Source organism: Dama dama, chromosome 3 (genome assembly GCF_033118175.1).
Source record: "Dama dama isolate Ldn47 chromosome 3, ASM3311817v1, whole genome shotgun sequence".
NCBI classification, from domain to species: Eukaryota; Metazoa; Chordata; class Mammalia; order Artiodactyla; family Cervidae; genus Dama; species Dama dama.
The window spans coordinates 70,627,392-70,644,380 of NC_083683.1; the positions used below are offsets into that span (position 1 = coordinate 70,627,392).

Below are 16,989 nucleotides of genomic sequence, written 5' to 3' on the forward strand. Positions count from 1 at the left end.
GACGGGTATTAGAAGACAATGCACTGTTGACCCGCTGGGGCAGCTCAGAGGGAAAACTGGATTCCATTCACAAACTCGATTTTCTCAGGGCACGTAAGCCTGCAGCTCCGGCGGCCGTGAAGTCCAGCTGCATGGACCCTGTGTGTGTACGCATGTGCTTGCTCCGATTCGGAGCCTCAGGCAGCCTCCCTGGCTGTGCGCTGCAAGGAGCTCCAGGGCTCGGAGCCAACGGCAGAAAGACCCTGAGTTTTCCCAAAGGCTGGCAAGGACGCTGCCTTACCCATCCATCCTCCTGCCTCTTTTCGGCTCAGCCAAGAAGGGGGTCACCCAGGGGTCAGTCTGTCTATCCCCTCATCTCCATGCCAACCAGCCCAGTCAGCCATTCATCAGGGGACTCTCCACGCTGGGAGGGAGGGCATGGGGAGACAGATGCCCAGGCCCCACGTGGCTTCCTGCTTCCCCAGGTGGATGCCACCTCCCGGGAGTCCCGACTGTCCACCTCCCGCCCTGGGGCCCTTACCGTCCTTCAGGATGGTCTCCCGCTCCGTGCCATCGATCTTCTGGCGGCCAATGAGGTAGCTGGTGGTGTCGGCAAAGTAGATGAAGCCAGTCTCAGCGTGGAAGTCCAGGGCCCGGGGGTTCATGAGGTTCTCAATGGGGATCATGTGCTCGTCGGGGACCTTGGCCCCCATGTCCATGCCCCGGATGATGCCAGGCCGGCCCTTGCCATACACAAGGAACAGCTCGTGTTCTGGCTCTGGGGCGGGCACAAGGAGAGGTGCACAGTCAGACACGCGCGCGTGCACACATGCCCACGACCACCACCCAGCCGACGCTCCGCCTGCAGTGAGCGGGTGGGGGAAGCACGGGGATCTGAATCCCACGGACAGACACAGGGCCTGAAAGGCCCAGCGAACAGTGCCCTGGGGGGTGGTTTCCTGTGGACTCCAGGGTGGGAAACGGAGCAAAAGTAGCAAGCAGCCTGTTTTCAGTAAGTGTCCACTGTTCAGTAGTGAAATCAGTGGCCCAAAGAGGTTGGAATCTGATCCCTTTTGACCACTTCCCTTGCTGCCATCCCAGCCTAAGCCGCATCACTTCTTGCCTACGCCGCAGAAATAGCCTCCCGCCACTTCCCTGCTGACCATCCTGCACCCAGCGGCCAGCACAATCGTTTTCACAAAAGTGAGTCAAATTTATAAAGCCACCCAGAGCTCCCCATCCCAGTTAGAACAATCCCGCCTCGGTCCTCATCTCCCTCATTCACGTGGCTCCCCCAGCCCATCGCCCATCGCCTCCACGTTGCTCCCCAGCACTCCGAGCTTTTACGCTGGCCTCTGAACCCTGGCACTGCAGATTCCCTCGGCCACAAACGCTCTTCCTCCAGGTACGTGACTCACTTGAGCCACTTCCTCACTTCACAGAGAGCTTGACTCTAATTTCAGTTCCACAGAGACGCCTTCCCTTAGGCCGACTCAACGGGAGCCTTGGCTGTGATCATGAACGCTACGTTCTGCTCTATTTTCTTCCTGACACCTACTACCACCCGAAGTCACTTTTGTGTTTGCCCGCCTCCCCTGCCAGACTATAAGCTCCACGAGGCCAGAGCCAGCATCTGTCTTGTTCACTGCTGAACCCTCGCTGCCAGGACAGCGCCAGACACAGGGCGTGCTCACTAGATACCTGATGAACAAATGAAGGGCTGAAATGGGCCAGCTGACAGTGTTCTGAGTTGGAGCCTGAGTGGGACAGTGCGAGAAGCCCTGTTCTCAGACGGGAGTCCAAGTCCCGGCCTGCCCCTCACTAGCACTAACCTTTGGTTAAGTCCCTCCATCTCTCTGCATCTTAGAGGGAAGGAGCTGGGCTATGGGAGGCAGACCCCTCGTGTCTCATCCCCGCAGGCACCCAGGCCCTTCCGCAGCACTTACTCTTGCACGACTTCCCGTCGCTGCCCAGGCTGAAGCCGGAGCGGCAGCGGCAGGTCCGTGCCTTGTGGCTGTTGGCCAGCAGGCAGATGTCGGAGCAGCCGCCCGGCTTCCCGTATTGATCGTTCTCACAGGCGTGGCTCCTCACTGGGGCAGGGGGAGAGCCGGTCAGGACCCCTCGAAGGCCCCAAGCCAGGCCCTGGGAAGGCTTTCCCCCAAGTCTGACCACACTCCCTCCTGCTGCCATCTTTGGGCCTGCTGTCCCCTGCAGGGACTCGGCGGCCGCAGGATTGGGATTCCTCTACCCCGACACCACCCCGCCTTCAGACTCGGGTGGGGACTTGGGTGGTCAGCGGACAGAGCCACGCTGCCGCCCACAGACAGGTGCCTCTACTTGCGACTGGCCCATGAACTGGGAGGGGCAATGGCCATCCTGAGCAGAATGAGCGCAAGGGGCCCCCGGGGTGGGATCCGGAGGCTGAGGGGCGGATGACGCGAGAGAATCAGGGGTCCCGCCGGAGGGTGCCTGAAGCGGCTGCGGAGCCCCGCTCACCTCGGGGCTGACGGCGCTGGTGGTAGATGTGGAGGGCACCGCCCTTGTCCACACGGGTGACCACCTGGTAGTCGGTGCTGTTGAAGCGGTTCACGCGGATCACGCTCGTCTTCTGCTGGGCGTTGGCGTTGTCTGAGTTGGTGGCGTAGAGATAATTCTCAAACACGGTCAGGCCGTAGAGGTGTTCGATCTGCAACAGGCAGGCAGGCAGGAACCGTCAACGCGAGCGGAGAAGAGACTCCTACCTCCACCGCTGGAGAGCCCGTCAGCTTTGCAGCCAGACTCCGTGACTCGCATTCCTAACTCATCCCCCCATTATCCAACTCTGTGCTTTACTCCTGGACTATCTTCTCTGGACTATCCTTTCTTGAGATTTGCTTGTCAAATCTCACTCATCCTTCACAGGGCATCTCTTTGAAGGGCTTCTGGAATCTTCTAACCAGAGATGACGGTCTCTGCTTCCACACTCCATTTCTGGCTGTAATCTACTGTCTGGTGATCTGCAGATTTACTCTATCCCCTCGACTCAAACCCCTTGAGGGAGGAACCAGACCCCTCCCTCTCAGAAGCAGGCACATATCCGCTGATGGAGTGACTTTGCACTGACCTGGAGTTGGGTCCTACCCTCTGTCCACAGAGAACATTCTCAGCCCGCCTCTAGCTCCCAGTTTTTGGGAGGGTTGAGAGGACAGACTGGCCCCAAGCAAGCCTGATAACAGCCCCCACTACTTGCCTTATGTATCTAAGGTGACCTTCTGTCCTGTTTGTCCAAGACTGACTCCGGGGGACTTCAAGAGTCAACACTGGGACAGTCTTGGGCAAATTGGAATGGATGGTCACCCTAATTACCCCATAAGAGAGATGCCATCTTTGGGCTGGAAGGGCTTCTAGACCAGGCTCAAATGCTATTTCCCAGTAGTGTAACCTCAAGCAAATCGCTTAACCCCTGTGAATCCTGACATTCTTCAGCTGCTAAAGGGGAACTGAGACACCTTGCCAGATCATTCTCCAGGGATTGCTGTAGGGGTCAAATGGGAAAAGGGAAGTAAAAGGTGCTCTCTGAAACGACTGTGGCCATCCCAGCGGAAGTCACGACCTGTTCTCTCCCCCCAGCGCTTGTGCCAAGCCCTCCCATCCTGTCCCCCGTCCCGGGAGGCCTAGAGAAGGGTTCCCAAGGCTGAGACCTCCTCCTCACCAGGATGCCCTGGATGATGGTCTGCCGGCCCTTGCCCTCATAGTCCACGACCTCAATGTAATCCAGGTAGGCGTCAGCCCAGTAGACCAGGCGGCTGACGAGGTCCAGCGTGATGCCGTGAGGAAACACGATCTTGCTGTCGACCAGCTTGGTGCGGTTCTGCCCGTCCATGTCGCAGCGCTCCACTTTGGGGATCTGCCCGTAGTCAGTGAAGAACACCTTCCTGCAGGCAGACGGCCCGTTACAGCGGGCCTGAACCCGGGCGCCCTCCCTCCTCCTGGGGCCCCTGCCCGCCCCGCTCACCCCATGGCGGGGTCCAGCGCAATGCCCTTGGGGTTGTACAGCTCCAGGTCCAGGAGCGTGACACACGTGTCCCCGTTCCGGTTGCAGACAAAGATCCTGTCGTCAATGTCATCCACAAAGTAGAAGTTGCCGGTCAGCCAGTCGATGGCCATCTGCTCCACATCTGGAGAGCGGGAGTGAAAAGGCTATGGGGGACGTCCTCCCCCGACATGCCCACCCGCTCTGGGGCGCCCTCCGTCACCACCCAGGCCACGGCTGTCTCCCCCCGCCGCGATCCTACAGGAGCTACCGGCAGAGACATGTTTTGCCTGGTGTTGTGGGCCACCCTTCACCAACCGCGTCTCTCCAAAGACGAGTCTCTGAGTATACTCCTTTAGAGCCCTGCTCCCCAGGCAGAGCTCAGGGTGGTACACACGGGCAGCAGGAAGTCACTGGCTGGCTGGCTGGCGGGTTTCCCAACTCTAGCCCCTGGTTGAACAGGCCCGTCTTCCCGCACTTCCGTAAGGCAGTGAGGACAGGCCCACGAGCTCACTCCAAAATTTTTAAAATTTGCTTTTTCTTGGAATAAGAGCACTCAGGCTAGGAAAACATCCCACATCTCTGCTTTTTATCAACTCTGTATGGTAAGTCGACTTATCTCACGCTGGCCAGGAGCACCAACTGGAAGCTATACGTGTTTCCTGACTTCTAAATGGAAAAGCCAGGCATCCATCAGTAAATCCAATCTGAGAGAACAGAATGTTCAAATATAGGGCCCACGAGATGGAAAAGGGAAGGTCCACGGTGGCAAAAGGTTGGGACCAGTGACATGGGTCAGACTTCCTGTTCTCACTCCCATGGCCAACGCTTCTACTTCCCTATTGCTCAATGTCCTCTGTCCTAGGGAGGGTGGAAGGAGTGGGAAATAAGATACAGGGCTGGAGAAGAGAGCACAGAGGAAGAAACCACCAAAGGACCCCGAAGGTAAACTGAGGCATGACTCATAAGGAGGGGGAGCTTCAGAAGGGTGGGAGTGTGGGAGGAGGGTGCAGGCTAGATGCCCACACTCAGGCTATGTCAAAAGGACCTCAGACTCAGGGGTGGGCCAGGACAGCAGGGAGTCTAGGAGGCAGGAAGTCTGGGGATGGGACCCCTGCTGTCCTCCTGGGTGGCGGGACTCCTTCTCTTCAGGACCCACTGGCTCCCATCCATCCACAGCCCCTCCAACTACTGCGATCAGAGGGGATGCCTCTAGCAAGCTAGGACATCGCCAAGACAGTGACTCCCTGGACCCCTGCCTTGCATTCTACTTCCACCAGTTTCCCCAACAGGCAGAGGAATCTTTAGATCATCTGCCTTTGGCTGAAACGTTTTTTTTACTTGAACCCCGCTAGCCACAATCAACCCAGGAAGGCCTCCAATCCTTGCACAGCTACAGGTATAATGACGAGGCTTTTCTGCTAATCCTCCTCCTTCCTCACAGGGATGCAGGGGCTGTTTCTTAACAGAGGGTGGGGGCTGGGGGGGCCAAGGGAGCAGGAACGTGGCTCCCAAGGCACTTGGCCAGGCCCTCACACTGACTCACGGTCACAGGACTTGAGCTGAGGGAGGAAGGGAAAGAGCCAATTTGAGACTCTCATCAAACTCGTTTCCTCTTCAGGTCCCCCCTGTTGCACCCCACCCCAAGACGACTGGAAGAAGAAGTCAGAGGCATGAGCTGTCACCCCGTGAGTGCTCAGGTGCCCCTAAACCCAGCCACTGTCTCCTCTGCGCCCCAGTACTGTCCCATCCTGACAAGGGCGGAGGGAAGGGGCTCGGGGTCCCAGGCCAGGGCAGGGGTCAGGCGAGCAAACGACCCCGCACTGTTTTCCCGGAGAAAGCAGAGGAAAATGAAGGCTGCTGGACTGCGTCCAGAGGAAACCAAGGTCCCAAGTCGGGGTGCGGGGGGAACGGCCACAGTCCCAGGCAGCCAGCCGTGTGGCTGAAAGGCAAACAGGCTAAAAGGCAAACAGGGCTGTGTGCCCTTTACTTGGTGGGCACAGTGGGGGCCTCGGGGCTGCTGGCACGTAGACGGACCTCCTCATTCGAAGCTGTTTCCCCGGCAGCAGCTGGCGCAGCTGTGTTCTTCTCTCCAACTTCCTGAGGCTTCCCTGAGTCACTGCCCAGCTTCAAAGCTGGCAACACACTGCCGCTGCTTCCCCAAGCGCCCTTCCCTCGTTAAGAGGGGAGGAGGAAGAGACCTGAAGGGATCTGATGCCCCCGTTTCGGACGGAGCTCCACATCCTCTCCTCCAGACCCAGGATGTGCTGACTTTCGAGCCTCTCTCCTGGCCTGGGTTCCTTGCCAGTTCCGGGAAGGAAGGCAGAAGGGATTGTCCTCGCTCTCTGATATTCACCCTTGGCTGGTCCCCCCTTCTACCTCCCGAAGGCCAGGCAAGGCCCCGCTCAGCAGGCCGGTGAGGACTTGGCAAGAACAGGAGTCCCCGGTCCGGCCTGGGCTCCCCTTTGGTATTTTTGCAGCTGGAGACTATTAGTTGCAAGCAAAAATCCTTTGTTATCCAACCCCCCTCCATCACATTATTTTCCTTTCTTCTCAAGTCCAGACTCCTCTGCCCACCACACTACATACACTCACAAACAGGCACACACGTACACACGCGCTTGGCCACTCTTCCCACTCCAAGCCTAAGGAGATGGGCTCAAATGGGCACCTTCCCTCCAAAGGCAGTGCTGGATCATTGCCCCCCATCCTGGGGCATGGAGGGGACAAATGCAGTCCTGCACTTTGGCCTAGAGGACCTCACATTCTGGTACCACACACCCAGAGAGCAGCTGTCCCCTCGAGGGCCATCCTTCTCAGGACTCATCTACCTCAGAGACCTTCCAGAAGGCCTCTGGCCAAAGACCCCAAATCCTGAAAACAGGAGAATCTCAGGTAAACCCTAGGGGAGGGATGCTGTGTGATGGTGGGAGGAGTCTGGGGCTGGTCTGAGAGCTGAGGGGCCAGGGATGCCAGAGTAGAGAAGGAGGCCAGTAAGCTGGGAGGGCAATGAGACAGAGGACAGACCACAGCCTATTGGTGATGTCACAAAGGACTTTCAGTTCCAGGCCCCAGAATAGACCTGGGGTGTGTGTGTGTGAATGCTCAGCACTCGGCTCTCCCCACAACTCCAACTTTTCTCAAGGTCTCCATCCCTCACATCATTCAAGAAGCATCTCTCTAAACAGTGACTGCTTTTCCAGAAACAACAGCACCCACCTCATTCCCACAAAGACCCTAGCTTCAGCCACAGGATTTAAGATACTCTTCCTAAAGTAGTCCTGGGGAAGAAAGAGAGCCTCTATGCCTTGGGGGAAATATCCCCCAACACATCCACACACCCGGAGATTCCAACTAGAGTACAAGGTCCCTGGACAAGGAAGGAAAACCACATTTCCACCTTAACCACATCCCGAGGAACACACGGACTTCTTGGCCTTGTTCCGGGAAACTCTCCCATCACTCTGCTCCAGACACTGACAACCCAGCCCAGGTTTGAATCCTGGTTCTGTCACCTTCCAGCTGTGGAACTATGGGCAAGTTATTTGATGTCTCTGAGTCTCAGTCTGCTGATCTGGAAAACGGGATGATGCCATGAATAGCCCTCAGCACGGGGCTTGGCACATGATAAGCGCTCTACTAATGGGAGCTGTTGTTCACACCATCCCCTGATCCTCCCTCCCCTCAACCCCATCCTTCCTGCCTTTTCCATCTGCACCTTCAGCCAGAGCCATGTGGCCTCCTGACTATAGGTGGGCAGTTTGGGGCTGACACCCACTATTCTTTAAGACAGTTCAGGCCACCAGGAGGAAGATCGTGCTGCAGGCCTCCACAAGCCCCAGGAGCTCCTCTTATCACAGCCTGTTTACCTGATGACAATGCAGGGTGCTGTCTTTCCTTCTGTGCCCAGCGCCCGACACACATGTACTGATTCACTCAACAAATATTTGGTGAGTCTGAGTGCTCATGCTCTTGTCCCAGTGCTGGGACATCAGTTTTTCCCTTCCCTGCTTCTTCCAGAATCCTCCTTCTCTGGCCTGAGGATGCTCAAGACAGACAACTTTCCTGCTTGTCAGACCTACTCTGGTGTCTCACCCAGGGGCTGGGGGAGATGCTCGGGGGTCCAGGGCCCTTGCAGGTAGGGAGGAGACCACTGGGCGGGCCTGGCAGAAGCTTTGCTAAATGGCATGCTTGCATGCTTCTGTTTCCTGCTGGGTCCTGACTTCAGCTCTTCTCATTCCACCAGCAGGTCTGGGGATCAGCCGTGTGGGGTCAGCTCTAGCCCCCGGGTCCCCTCCCTGCCACGCATGTACTTCCAGCCCCACTGCCCTCCTCTGCCTGGCCCAGGCCCACACAGGCTCAGTCCTGGGTCCCGGGATGAGACGCTTGGCCTCTGCGGCTCCGATTCAAAGTCAGAACCAGGGTCTTCCCACTATTGAGAAATGCTTGCTGGGCTCTAAAACGCATCTCTCTTGCTTAAGTTACTTCCTTTGGCTTGAAAACAGGGAGGGGGTTGTTGGGAGCAGGCTGGGTGGAGAGGCAGCTTCAAGGAGACAGCGGGGGAGGAGAGCACTGGGCTGGAGCCGTGCCGGGAGACGCAGGGCCGGCCCGTCCTGGCCAGGAAGGGGAGCAAAGGGCCATTAAATGTGAGGAAACTGGGAAGGGGGACAGGAAGCAGAGGCACCAGGAGGTGGGGAGCTTGAGGCCACTGAGTGGGCTGGCGAGAGCCCCTCGACATTCTGACACCCAGCAGGTGAGAAAGGCCAAAGAAGCGGGTGGCTGGTTTTCCTCTGTGACACTGAAGTGTTCTGCAGGCTGGGGTGGGGGCTGAGAGGGTCGGAATAACCCGCCCCATGGGAGGAAGGGTCCCCTGCCAGCCGGGAGGTCAGCTCATCAGACTCAGAGGATCAACTCTCTCTTTCTCTCTGCCCCTCCTCTAGACAAATCACTGCCCTATTTCCTGTTGTGATTTTAAACACACACACACATGCGAGGGAGGGAAAAGTGAAGTTGGCCAGCTGGACTTAGGGACCCATTTCGCAACCTCACAGCCTGCAGCCTAGCAGGACTTTTCCAGGCCTCCCGGCCAACCTCCTCTTTCCCTGTGCAGCAGGGGACCAGGGAGAAGCCTGAGGACCCCCGAGGGCACCTCTGGGGCATCCCCCCATACCCGGCTCCAGATGAAGTGACTGCAGCAAGTCTTATTCCCCTCAAGGCCTCTGTTGGCAACTCCAGAACCTCCCCCAACATGCACACACATCCTCCCAGGGCCCCCGTCCTGAGGCCTGTGCCCGTTCTTCCTACGGTGGAAATATCCTGATAGCTCAGGTCAGAGGAGCAAAGCCGAGCTCGGGCCGGGCTGCGGTGGGTGGGGCAGTGGGTACCCTTGACCTCTAGCCCTGCCCAGGGGCGGCCCTGCAGGGGGCTGGACGGGACCCGAGGTTCCTTCAGAGGGTGGTCAGAGGGGAGGTGGGAGGGCGGGCAGGCCAGGACTGCTGGCCTCTCGGGGCCTCGGTTCCTGTCATTCCCAAAATGCTCGGCGTGTTTACGCATAGCTTGCTCTACCACGAATATACCGTTTCTTTACATCCACTCACTTTTCTCATCTTGCTGCATCCTAAACAATCTATGCAACCAGAGGTCTGACTTGCCAGTTGTAGGAGTTTCCTAACGGGTATTAAATAAAAACATAACTATTAACATAACAACAAAAAAACACGTGTCCACATACACCCTAACCACGAAGGCATTCCCACTTAGGGAAAGTGTTAGCCACTCAGTCGTGTCCAACTCCTTGAGACCCTCTGGACTGTAGCCCGCCAGGCTCCTCTGTCCATGGAATTCTCCAGGCAAGGATACTGGAGTGGGTTGCCATTTCCTTCTCCAGGCCCACTGAGGGAAAGGCAGTCGTAAACCCTGAGTCGGGACGGGGGGCCCAGGGTCTTCCCTGAGGGTCTCCTGGCTCTGCCCATCACATTGTCCAGTCTTGGGATCAGAGCCCTCAGAAACTTGACCATCCTGCCACGCAAGGCCAAGGGGAGGATGGGCCCTGGGGTTACCTTCCAGGAGGGAGGGAAAGAGAGGAACATTGAGTCCCTAAGATGCACCTCCCACCGAGGCCAACGAAAGACAGGCTGGGGGAGGACGGGCCGGCAGCCCAGACTGTCGGGGCAGGAAAGCACTCACACGCGCACACACACCTGTCAGGACGAGTGAGGACATGGGCAGTGGTCTCTTCCCACTCGAGTGGAAGCGGATGGAAGGGACTGGGCTCAGACAGGAAACAGCGGGACCTCGATCCTCAGCCTGTTCCAGAGCCTCGCATGAAGCCATGCTGACCACCGCGGGCCCGGGCAGGGCCTTGCAAGGGCTCAGGAGGCCGGGCAGGTCCGGCTCACACACACGCCCCAGGACCCATGTGAAACAAGCTCACTTCCGGGCCTCCTTCCTTCTTTCTATTCTATTTCTGTTTCCAGAGCTTTCTCCAGGGCAGGCTCCCCCTTCTTCCCACCCCAGCGGGAGGCTCCTCTCAGGCCCTGGACTCTGGGCTGCAGCACCTCTCCCCAGTCAGGCTCCTCCGTCCTACATGGGGCTCAGCCCAGGGGCCCCAAGAATGGCATGAGTGCAAAGAGGGCCCCCCCAGAGGGCCGAGAGAAAGCAGGAGAAAGCAGCAGCCTTCTCCCTCTGGCCCCTGGGGGGCTAATTACAGGCCAGGAGCCCCCTGCACAGGTGAGAGCCTGGGGCCAGACGCTTGCTCTCGCTGGCACTTGGGCAGGCCCTCAGCCTCTCCTGGGAAGGGGGATGCGCCGGGGGTGGGGGAGGGTGCTGGGGAGAGACACTTCCGACATCCTCAGCTCTGGGCCCATAATTAAGTTTGTGGGATGAGAGCAAAACAACCATCCTCAGGGTGACAGCCAGACAGTCAGGCGGCATGGGCGGGGGCAGGGCTGAAGGAAGGGACAGAGGCCGGGGCAAGAGGAGCCCATTCATTCACCCCGGCAGCATTTCTTCCCAGAGCCTTCTGGTCTCTCCTGGCCTCCCGGACTCTGCCCTAGAGGGGCCCAACGAATCTAGCAGACTCTGAAGGCAGCGCTCTGTTTGCCAAGGGAGGGGTACCCGCCTGAGGTTATTTCCTGCTTCTCCTGGGCAGGAAGGCAGGAGAGGGGCCAGGTCAGAGCCAAAACAGAGAAGCTTCCCATCAGGGCACCCCCACCAGGTCACCTACCCATCAGCCCATCTCCTGCCCTGAGGCAGGGCCAGGGAGGGAAGGGCTGGAGCTGTTTGCCCAGACAGGCCTGATGGGTGGGGCCGCTGCCAGGGGCCAGGGAGAGGGCAGCCGTCTCGTGGGGTCTTGCCCTAAGCCTACCCCACCTACCATGGGGTTCCTGAGCTGCCTGCCCCTCAGGAGCTCTGCCAGCCAGGTGTTGGCTGAGCCTCCAGTCCAGCACTCCAAGGATGACAGGTCTATCACAGGCGGGCTTTGGTCGCCAACAGCCCAAGGACCCCGCCCTGGGATGCTGTGGAGGGGCAGCGGCTGAGCTGTGGACCATATGATGAGGTCGCGGGGGAGGGGGGCTCTCGGAGGAACTCCTGTTCCCACCAGAACTCAGCCCTTGGGTCCTCCTGGATTTCTGTGCAGATCACCACGTGGGGACCCAGGGAAGAAACTTCAAAATCTTCTGGACAGGCCCCAGTTCACCATCCTAAACCTCCTGCATGGCCTCTAGTGACTTCTGGCTTTCATTTCAATTTATCTGATTTTGCCAGACAAGCTCAAGCCCATTATGCAGGTGAGGAAACCAAAGCTTGAGACAGGGAGTTCTGGTTTACTCAAGGTCACAGATCAAGTTACCCTCTCTCCCGGGCGTCAGATCAACCACAGGCCAGACCTCCCCTCAGCCCCGTGGCGCATTTCCTGAAGATGTGATGACACAGAGGTTTTGTTCGTTCGTTCGTGTAGCAGCAGCATCTGAGATGAGCAGAAGTGCTCCAGGCGGCGGACCTCTGCCCTGGCCCTGGCCCCAGCCACACCCCACCTTCCACCTCTGAGGCATCAGCGTACAGCCTGGGGTGGGAGCTCAAAGGGGAACATCCAGGATATCTGAGAGCATTCCCGGTGGGGTCATTCCTGCCACAGAGCCTGCCCCCCAGAAACAGTCTCAGGACCCCCACAGCCACGCTGCAGCAGGGAGTCAATTCTGGCGACGCCCTCAAGGGAAACGACAGACGCGGAGATGGACCCGGCCTGGCCCCGGCTCCTCTGCCCTCAGCCACAACTTAGCAAGGCTCCTCCGCCTCCAGGCCCCTTCTTTCCCTTGCTGTGGCTCCCGCCATGTGGGAAAACCCCTCTGTGGACTAACCGACACTCTTCTCTCTGAAAAGGGACAGTCCCTGGTCTCTGGAAGTTGACCAGACATTGTCCTCTCGGGCACTTCTCCTAGGAGGCCCTTCTCTGCCCTGGGCCAGAAACGCGGGAGCCATCAGCTCAGAGAGAGGACAGGAAGCACGGACACAGCTCTGCCCTGGCCCCAAACAAGGGTCACCACGTTCAACTCGCTGCCTCGGCCTCAGTCAGGGGCTTTCGTCTAGGCTCCTGGACCAGTCAAGGGTCATCCCATCCATCCACTCCCCCGGCCCAGCTTGTCCCAGACAGGCTCGGCCTTGCCCACCTCCCCCACCCTCGCCGGCTCCCCGCGCGGGAGCAGGTGACTCACGGTGCAGGCTGAGGGAGATGTTGATGGTGTACTCATCCACGAAGCCCTTCAGGCCCGGCATGCGGGCACACTTGAGCTGCGTCTGGGCAGCGCTGTCGCCGACGTGCACCCAGCACACCGTCTCGTTGGCGTAGCTGAAGTCCATGGCTGTGGTCTGCCGTGTGCTAGTGGGCGTGATGGTGGAGACCTGGGCCCCACTCAGGTACGTAGCCAGGATGTTCTGCGAGTTGGCAATGAGCAGCACCGGGGGCCGGTCAACCGGCTCTGGAGACACAGGAGAGAAGGGTCAGGGCACCGCTCCGGCCTCTCCCCACCAGGGAACCACACCGAGGGCGCCTGGCCGTGCGGTCGTAGCTCAGCCCACTCACCGTTCTTGGCCTTGCAGGAGCGGTTGTCCGGCTGCAGCAGGTAGCCTTCCACGCAGCCGCACGTGAAGGAGCCGTCTGTGTTGGTGCACAGCTGGCTACAGGCGCCATATACCGAGCACTCGTCGAAGTCTGCCGGGAAAAGGCGGGAGCGTGGTCATTCCCAGCATGCCAAGGGGCGGGGAAGGGAGAGACCTCAGACAACACCAGGGGTGTGCCCATCCCTACGGCTACTTCGGAGAACACTTTGACAGAATCTACCGCAACAGGAAATGTGGAATGTTACCACCTAGCAAGCCCAGGCTTGGGATCCACCCTAGAGACATATCTACACATGTGCTTATCATCCATTCATTCAGAAAAGATTTCCTGAGTACCTGCAATGTGCCAGGTACAGTCCTAGGCTTGGGGGACACATCAGAAAAAAAAAAAAAAAAAGTAGATTCAAACTGCTGCCCTTTTAAAACTTAAATTCCAGGACTTCCCTGGTGGTCCAGTGGTTAAGAATCTGCTTTGCAATGCAGGGGACGTGGGTTCAATCCCTGGTCGGGGAACTAAGATCCCCCAAGCCATGGGGGCAACTAAGTCTGTGCCCCACAACTGAGACCTAATGCAGCCAAATAAATGAATAAATAAATATTCTTTAAAGAACATAACTTCTGATGATAAATGAAATGTTGCTATTATAATAATAAATAAAAGAAAAAGGTAAATGACATGTTAGGGGAGTTAGTGCAATGGGAAGTAGCTGGTGCTATGAAAAACACTAAGCAGAGATAGGAGACAGAGAATGCAGGCAGTGGGGATGGGATTTTAGGGCTATAAGGAGGGCCTCACTGAGAAGGTTACATTTGTGCCAAGATGGAAAGGAGGTACATTTAAAACAGAAAAGTTTGCATTGTTTGTAACAGAGAGAAACTGGGAACATCTTACTCATCCAAAGGGAGATGGCCAAGTGAACTGTGGTAATAGTCATACATCACTGCGGTTTCTAAAACAATGGGGTAGATCTCTACACATTAACATGGAAAAATCTCTAGAACATACTGGGTGAAGAAACTGAAAAAAAAAATATGTATAGTATGTGCATGCATGCTAAGTCGCTTCAGTCACGTCTGACTCTTTGCTCCCCCGTGGACTGTAGCCTGCCAGGCTCCTCTGTCCACGGGATTCTCTAGGCAAGAAAACGAGTGGGTCGCCACGCCCTTCTCTAGGGGATCTTCCTGACCCAGAGATCAAACCCACGTCTCTTAATGTCTCCAGCACTGGCAGGCGGGTTCTTTACTACCAGGCCACCTGGGAAGCCATATACAGTACGATGTATATGCAAACAAGGTCACATGCGCATAAACAGTACTTTCAATTAGATTCTCCATGAACACATGTATACCTGGATAGAGAAAGGCATGGACAGAGAAGGGGCAAACTGCTAACAAGAGCTGATTTCCAGAGAGATGGGGAAGGGACCGTAACTAGAGAGGATTTGTTAAAGGGGAGTTTGGTTTTGTCTGTAAAGCTTTAAAACTTTTTTAACAAGAAAACTCACATATGACCTATATATATATATATATATGTATGACATGGGGGAATCTAAGGTCCCCTATCAGGGTCAAACCCGTGCCCCCTGCATTGGAAGTGCATCTTGACCACTGGACCACCAGGGAAGTCCTTGACCTACATAATTTTTAAGATGAGTTTTGAAAAGTCTGGCGGAAGCAAGCAGTTAGGGCCCACAGTCACGATCTGAGGCTGTGAGGCGTGTTGCAGACCCGCTCCCTGTCTTGCACTTTTCAAGCTTTCTCCCCCAGCCTGGCGCACTGCGCACCCACCGCCCCCCAGCACATCCTGAACCCCAGGGGGGCGTGCGTCCCACTTGCCCTTGCAGGTCTTGCCGTCCGCCTGTAGCTGGAAGCTGCTGTTGCAGTAGCAGGTGGGCCCGTCGAGGGTGGGGACACAGTGGTGCTGGCAGCCCAGATGGGAACACTGTCCCCGTTGCTCTGCGGGGGACGGGGGCAGGAGACACATGCTCAGGCCCCCAGATCTGGCGATCACACCCAGACAGCACCCTCCCTCAACCCTTCAGTAACCACTTCCCAGGCCTGCAGGGTCAGAGACGAAGTGGCTTAGGAAGCATCAAGTATATTTTGAAAGTGAGGAAATTGAGACCGATGAGGGTATAAGACAGGTCCAAGGTCGCATCACCAACTGTGGCTCAGAACCTGCATCTTCCTGTTCTGGCTGCCCCGACCCGCTCTGTTCCTAGTTTGCTGGTCAACAGCACGTGAGGACTGATTCTCAGCCCCTTCACATGCTTCCTGCCTGCCATGCCCGAGGACTGCAATTTTGGCTTTGGGGCTGACGGGGAAGCGCTGGCAGGGAATCGAGTCTTGCCACGCAGGACCCCAGGCCTGGTCTGGAAGCATGCCTGCAACCCAGCCCTGGTGTCCGAGAGGGCCCAGAGAGAAGGCCCAAGGTCCAGGTAGAGCAGAGGAGGAAGAGACGCAAGCCTGCTCCCCCGGGATCTTTCTCTAATCTTCCTCCTGCCTCTGACCCACTTCCACAGGGGAGACAGAAGGGAATGAAGCAGGAGGGGGAAGAGGTGGGGGAGCAGCTACCCCCCCCCCCCCAGATCAGCGACCCAATTAATGGCCTTGCGTGGGGCCAGGCGGCCTGGCCACAAAGACCCCTTTGTCCAGCTGCCTCACACCCCTGCTCCCCCCCCTCCCACCTAGGAGAGAGCACTGCCCGAGATGCTAAGACGTTTAGAGGCGCTAAGCCTGCCAGGAGGAGCAGAGATGGGGAGCCAGGCCCTGGTGAGCCTTTCTGCTCCCCACCTCTGTCCCAGAGCCCGAAGGTGCTTCCCCAGTCCAGCCTTGACTCCCAAAGAGGGGAAGTAGTGTTTGTTTCTGGAAATCTAGAAAAGAGGTTCTCTTCTGGATAGGGGGTGGGAGGATGAGCAGGTCCAGCTTCTGAAGTATCAGAGAAGGAAGCTCAAGCCCTAGGTTTCTTACATTCCTGGTTGTTTGTGATGCTGACCGGGTATGCAAAAGCAGGCAAACTTGAACACATACTGTCCGATAAGATGGGACGTGCGTGGTAATTGAAGTCAGTCCCCTAGGCCCACATTCTACATCCCATTCCAGGAGCTCCTGACAAAAACATGCAGACTCAACCAAAGGAAAAGGATAAAAATCTTCCACAAACTCCCTGCCCTCAGTGAACAGGATCCAGATGTGTCTCTTCCCACAGGCAGATGTTTTCTGACACGCGTTACAGACACAGGACAGGGTCTCCACCCCCGGGGGCTTGCCTAGGGCCTCACAAAGCCAGCTTCCTGTTCCAGGCCCAGATCTTGAGGGCAGTAGAAGTTCCTGTTCCCTGAGGTGCAGGCCTGAGCTTCCCCCCGCTCCAACCCCCATCCCCGGGAATCTCTCCCATCCTCACGAGAGATCCAGACTCCCCCTAGGACAGGAGGGTCTCTAGCGGAAGAACTGCAGAGCTGGTGGACCTGAGATGCAGGTGAGAAGGAAGTCTGACCTACTGTCCTAAAGTTCCCTCCTCAGTTGGGGGGCGGGAGGGGGAAGCAGCTTCTAAGAGCCTCAAAGACCTGCCCTTCCCGGGGGATGACTTCAGGGGCCTGAGGCAGGCAACAAAGCTCCAGACCTCCCCCGCCGCCCCCCGCTTCAGTGACAGCATCTGCTTGTCTCTGCTCATACCCAGGTTCCACATAAGAAATCCTGTGACGAAACCACCCCACTGTTTACAAAAATAAAAAAGTATGAAAATGCAGATCTAGTAGAAAGCTCCCGTTTCACAGGTGGGATGCTGGGGGCTGGAGAGGGGTAGTGACACGTGTGAGCACACACAGCTGGAGAAGTGCCCGGGGCACAGGGCCTCGTCCCCTCTGCAGCACAAGGGC

General features: G+C 57.3%; 1 protein-coding gene across 2 annotated transcripts in view; it reads right to left on the minus strand.

The window, feature by feature from the left end:
- The window catches only part of LRP1 (LDL receptor related protein 1), a 79,257-nt gene that overhangs the window by 50,637 nt on the left and 11,631 nt on the right, over positions 1-16,989 (minus strand). For both annotated transcript variants that reach the window (XM_061131792.1, XM_061131798.1), the window contains exons 4-11: positions 14,948-15,067; positions 13,074-13,202; positions 12,706-12,969; positions 3,974-4,136; positions 3,671-3,893; positions 2,476-2,665; positions 1,926-2,069; positions 521-757 (exon numbers count right to left, since the gene is read on the minus strand). In XM_061131792.1, coding sequence (XP_060987775.1) covers positions 521-757; positions 1,926-2,069; positions 2,476-2,665; positions 3,671-3,893; positions 3,974-4,136; positions 12,706-12,969; positions 13,074-13,202; positions 14,948-15,067 — 1,470 coding nt within the window. The remainder of the gene's footprint in view (positions 1-520; positions 758-1,925; positions 2,070-2,475; positions 2,666-3,670; positions 3,894-3,973; positions 4,137-12,705; positions 12,970-13,073; positions 13,203-14,947; positions 15,068-16,989) is intronic.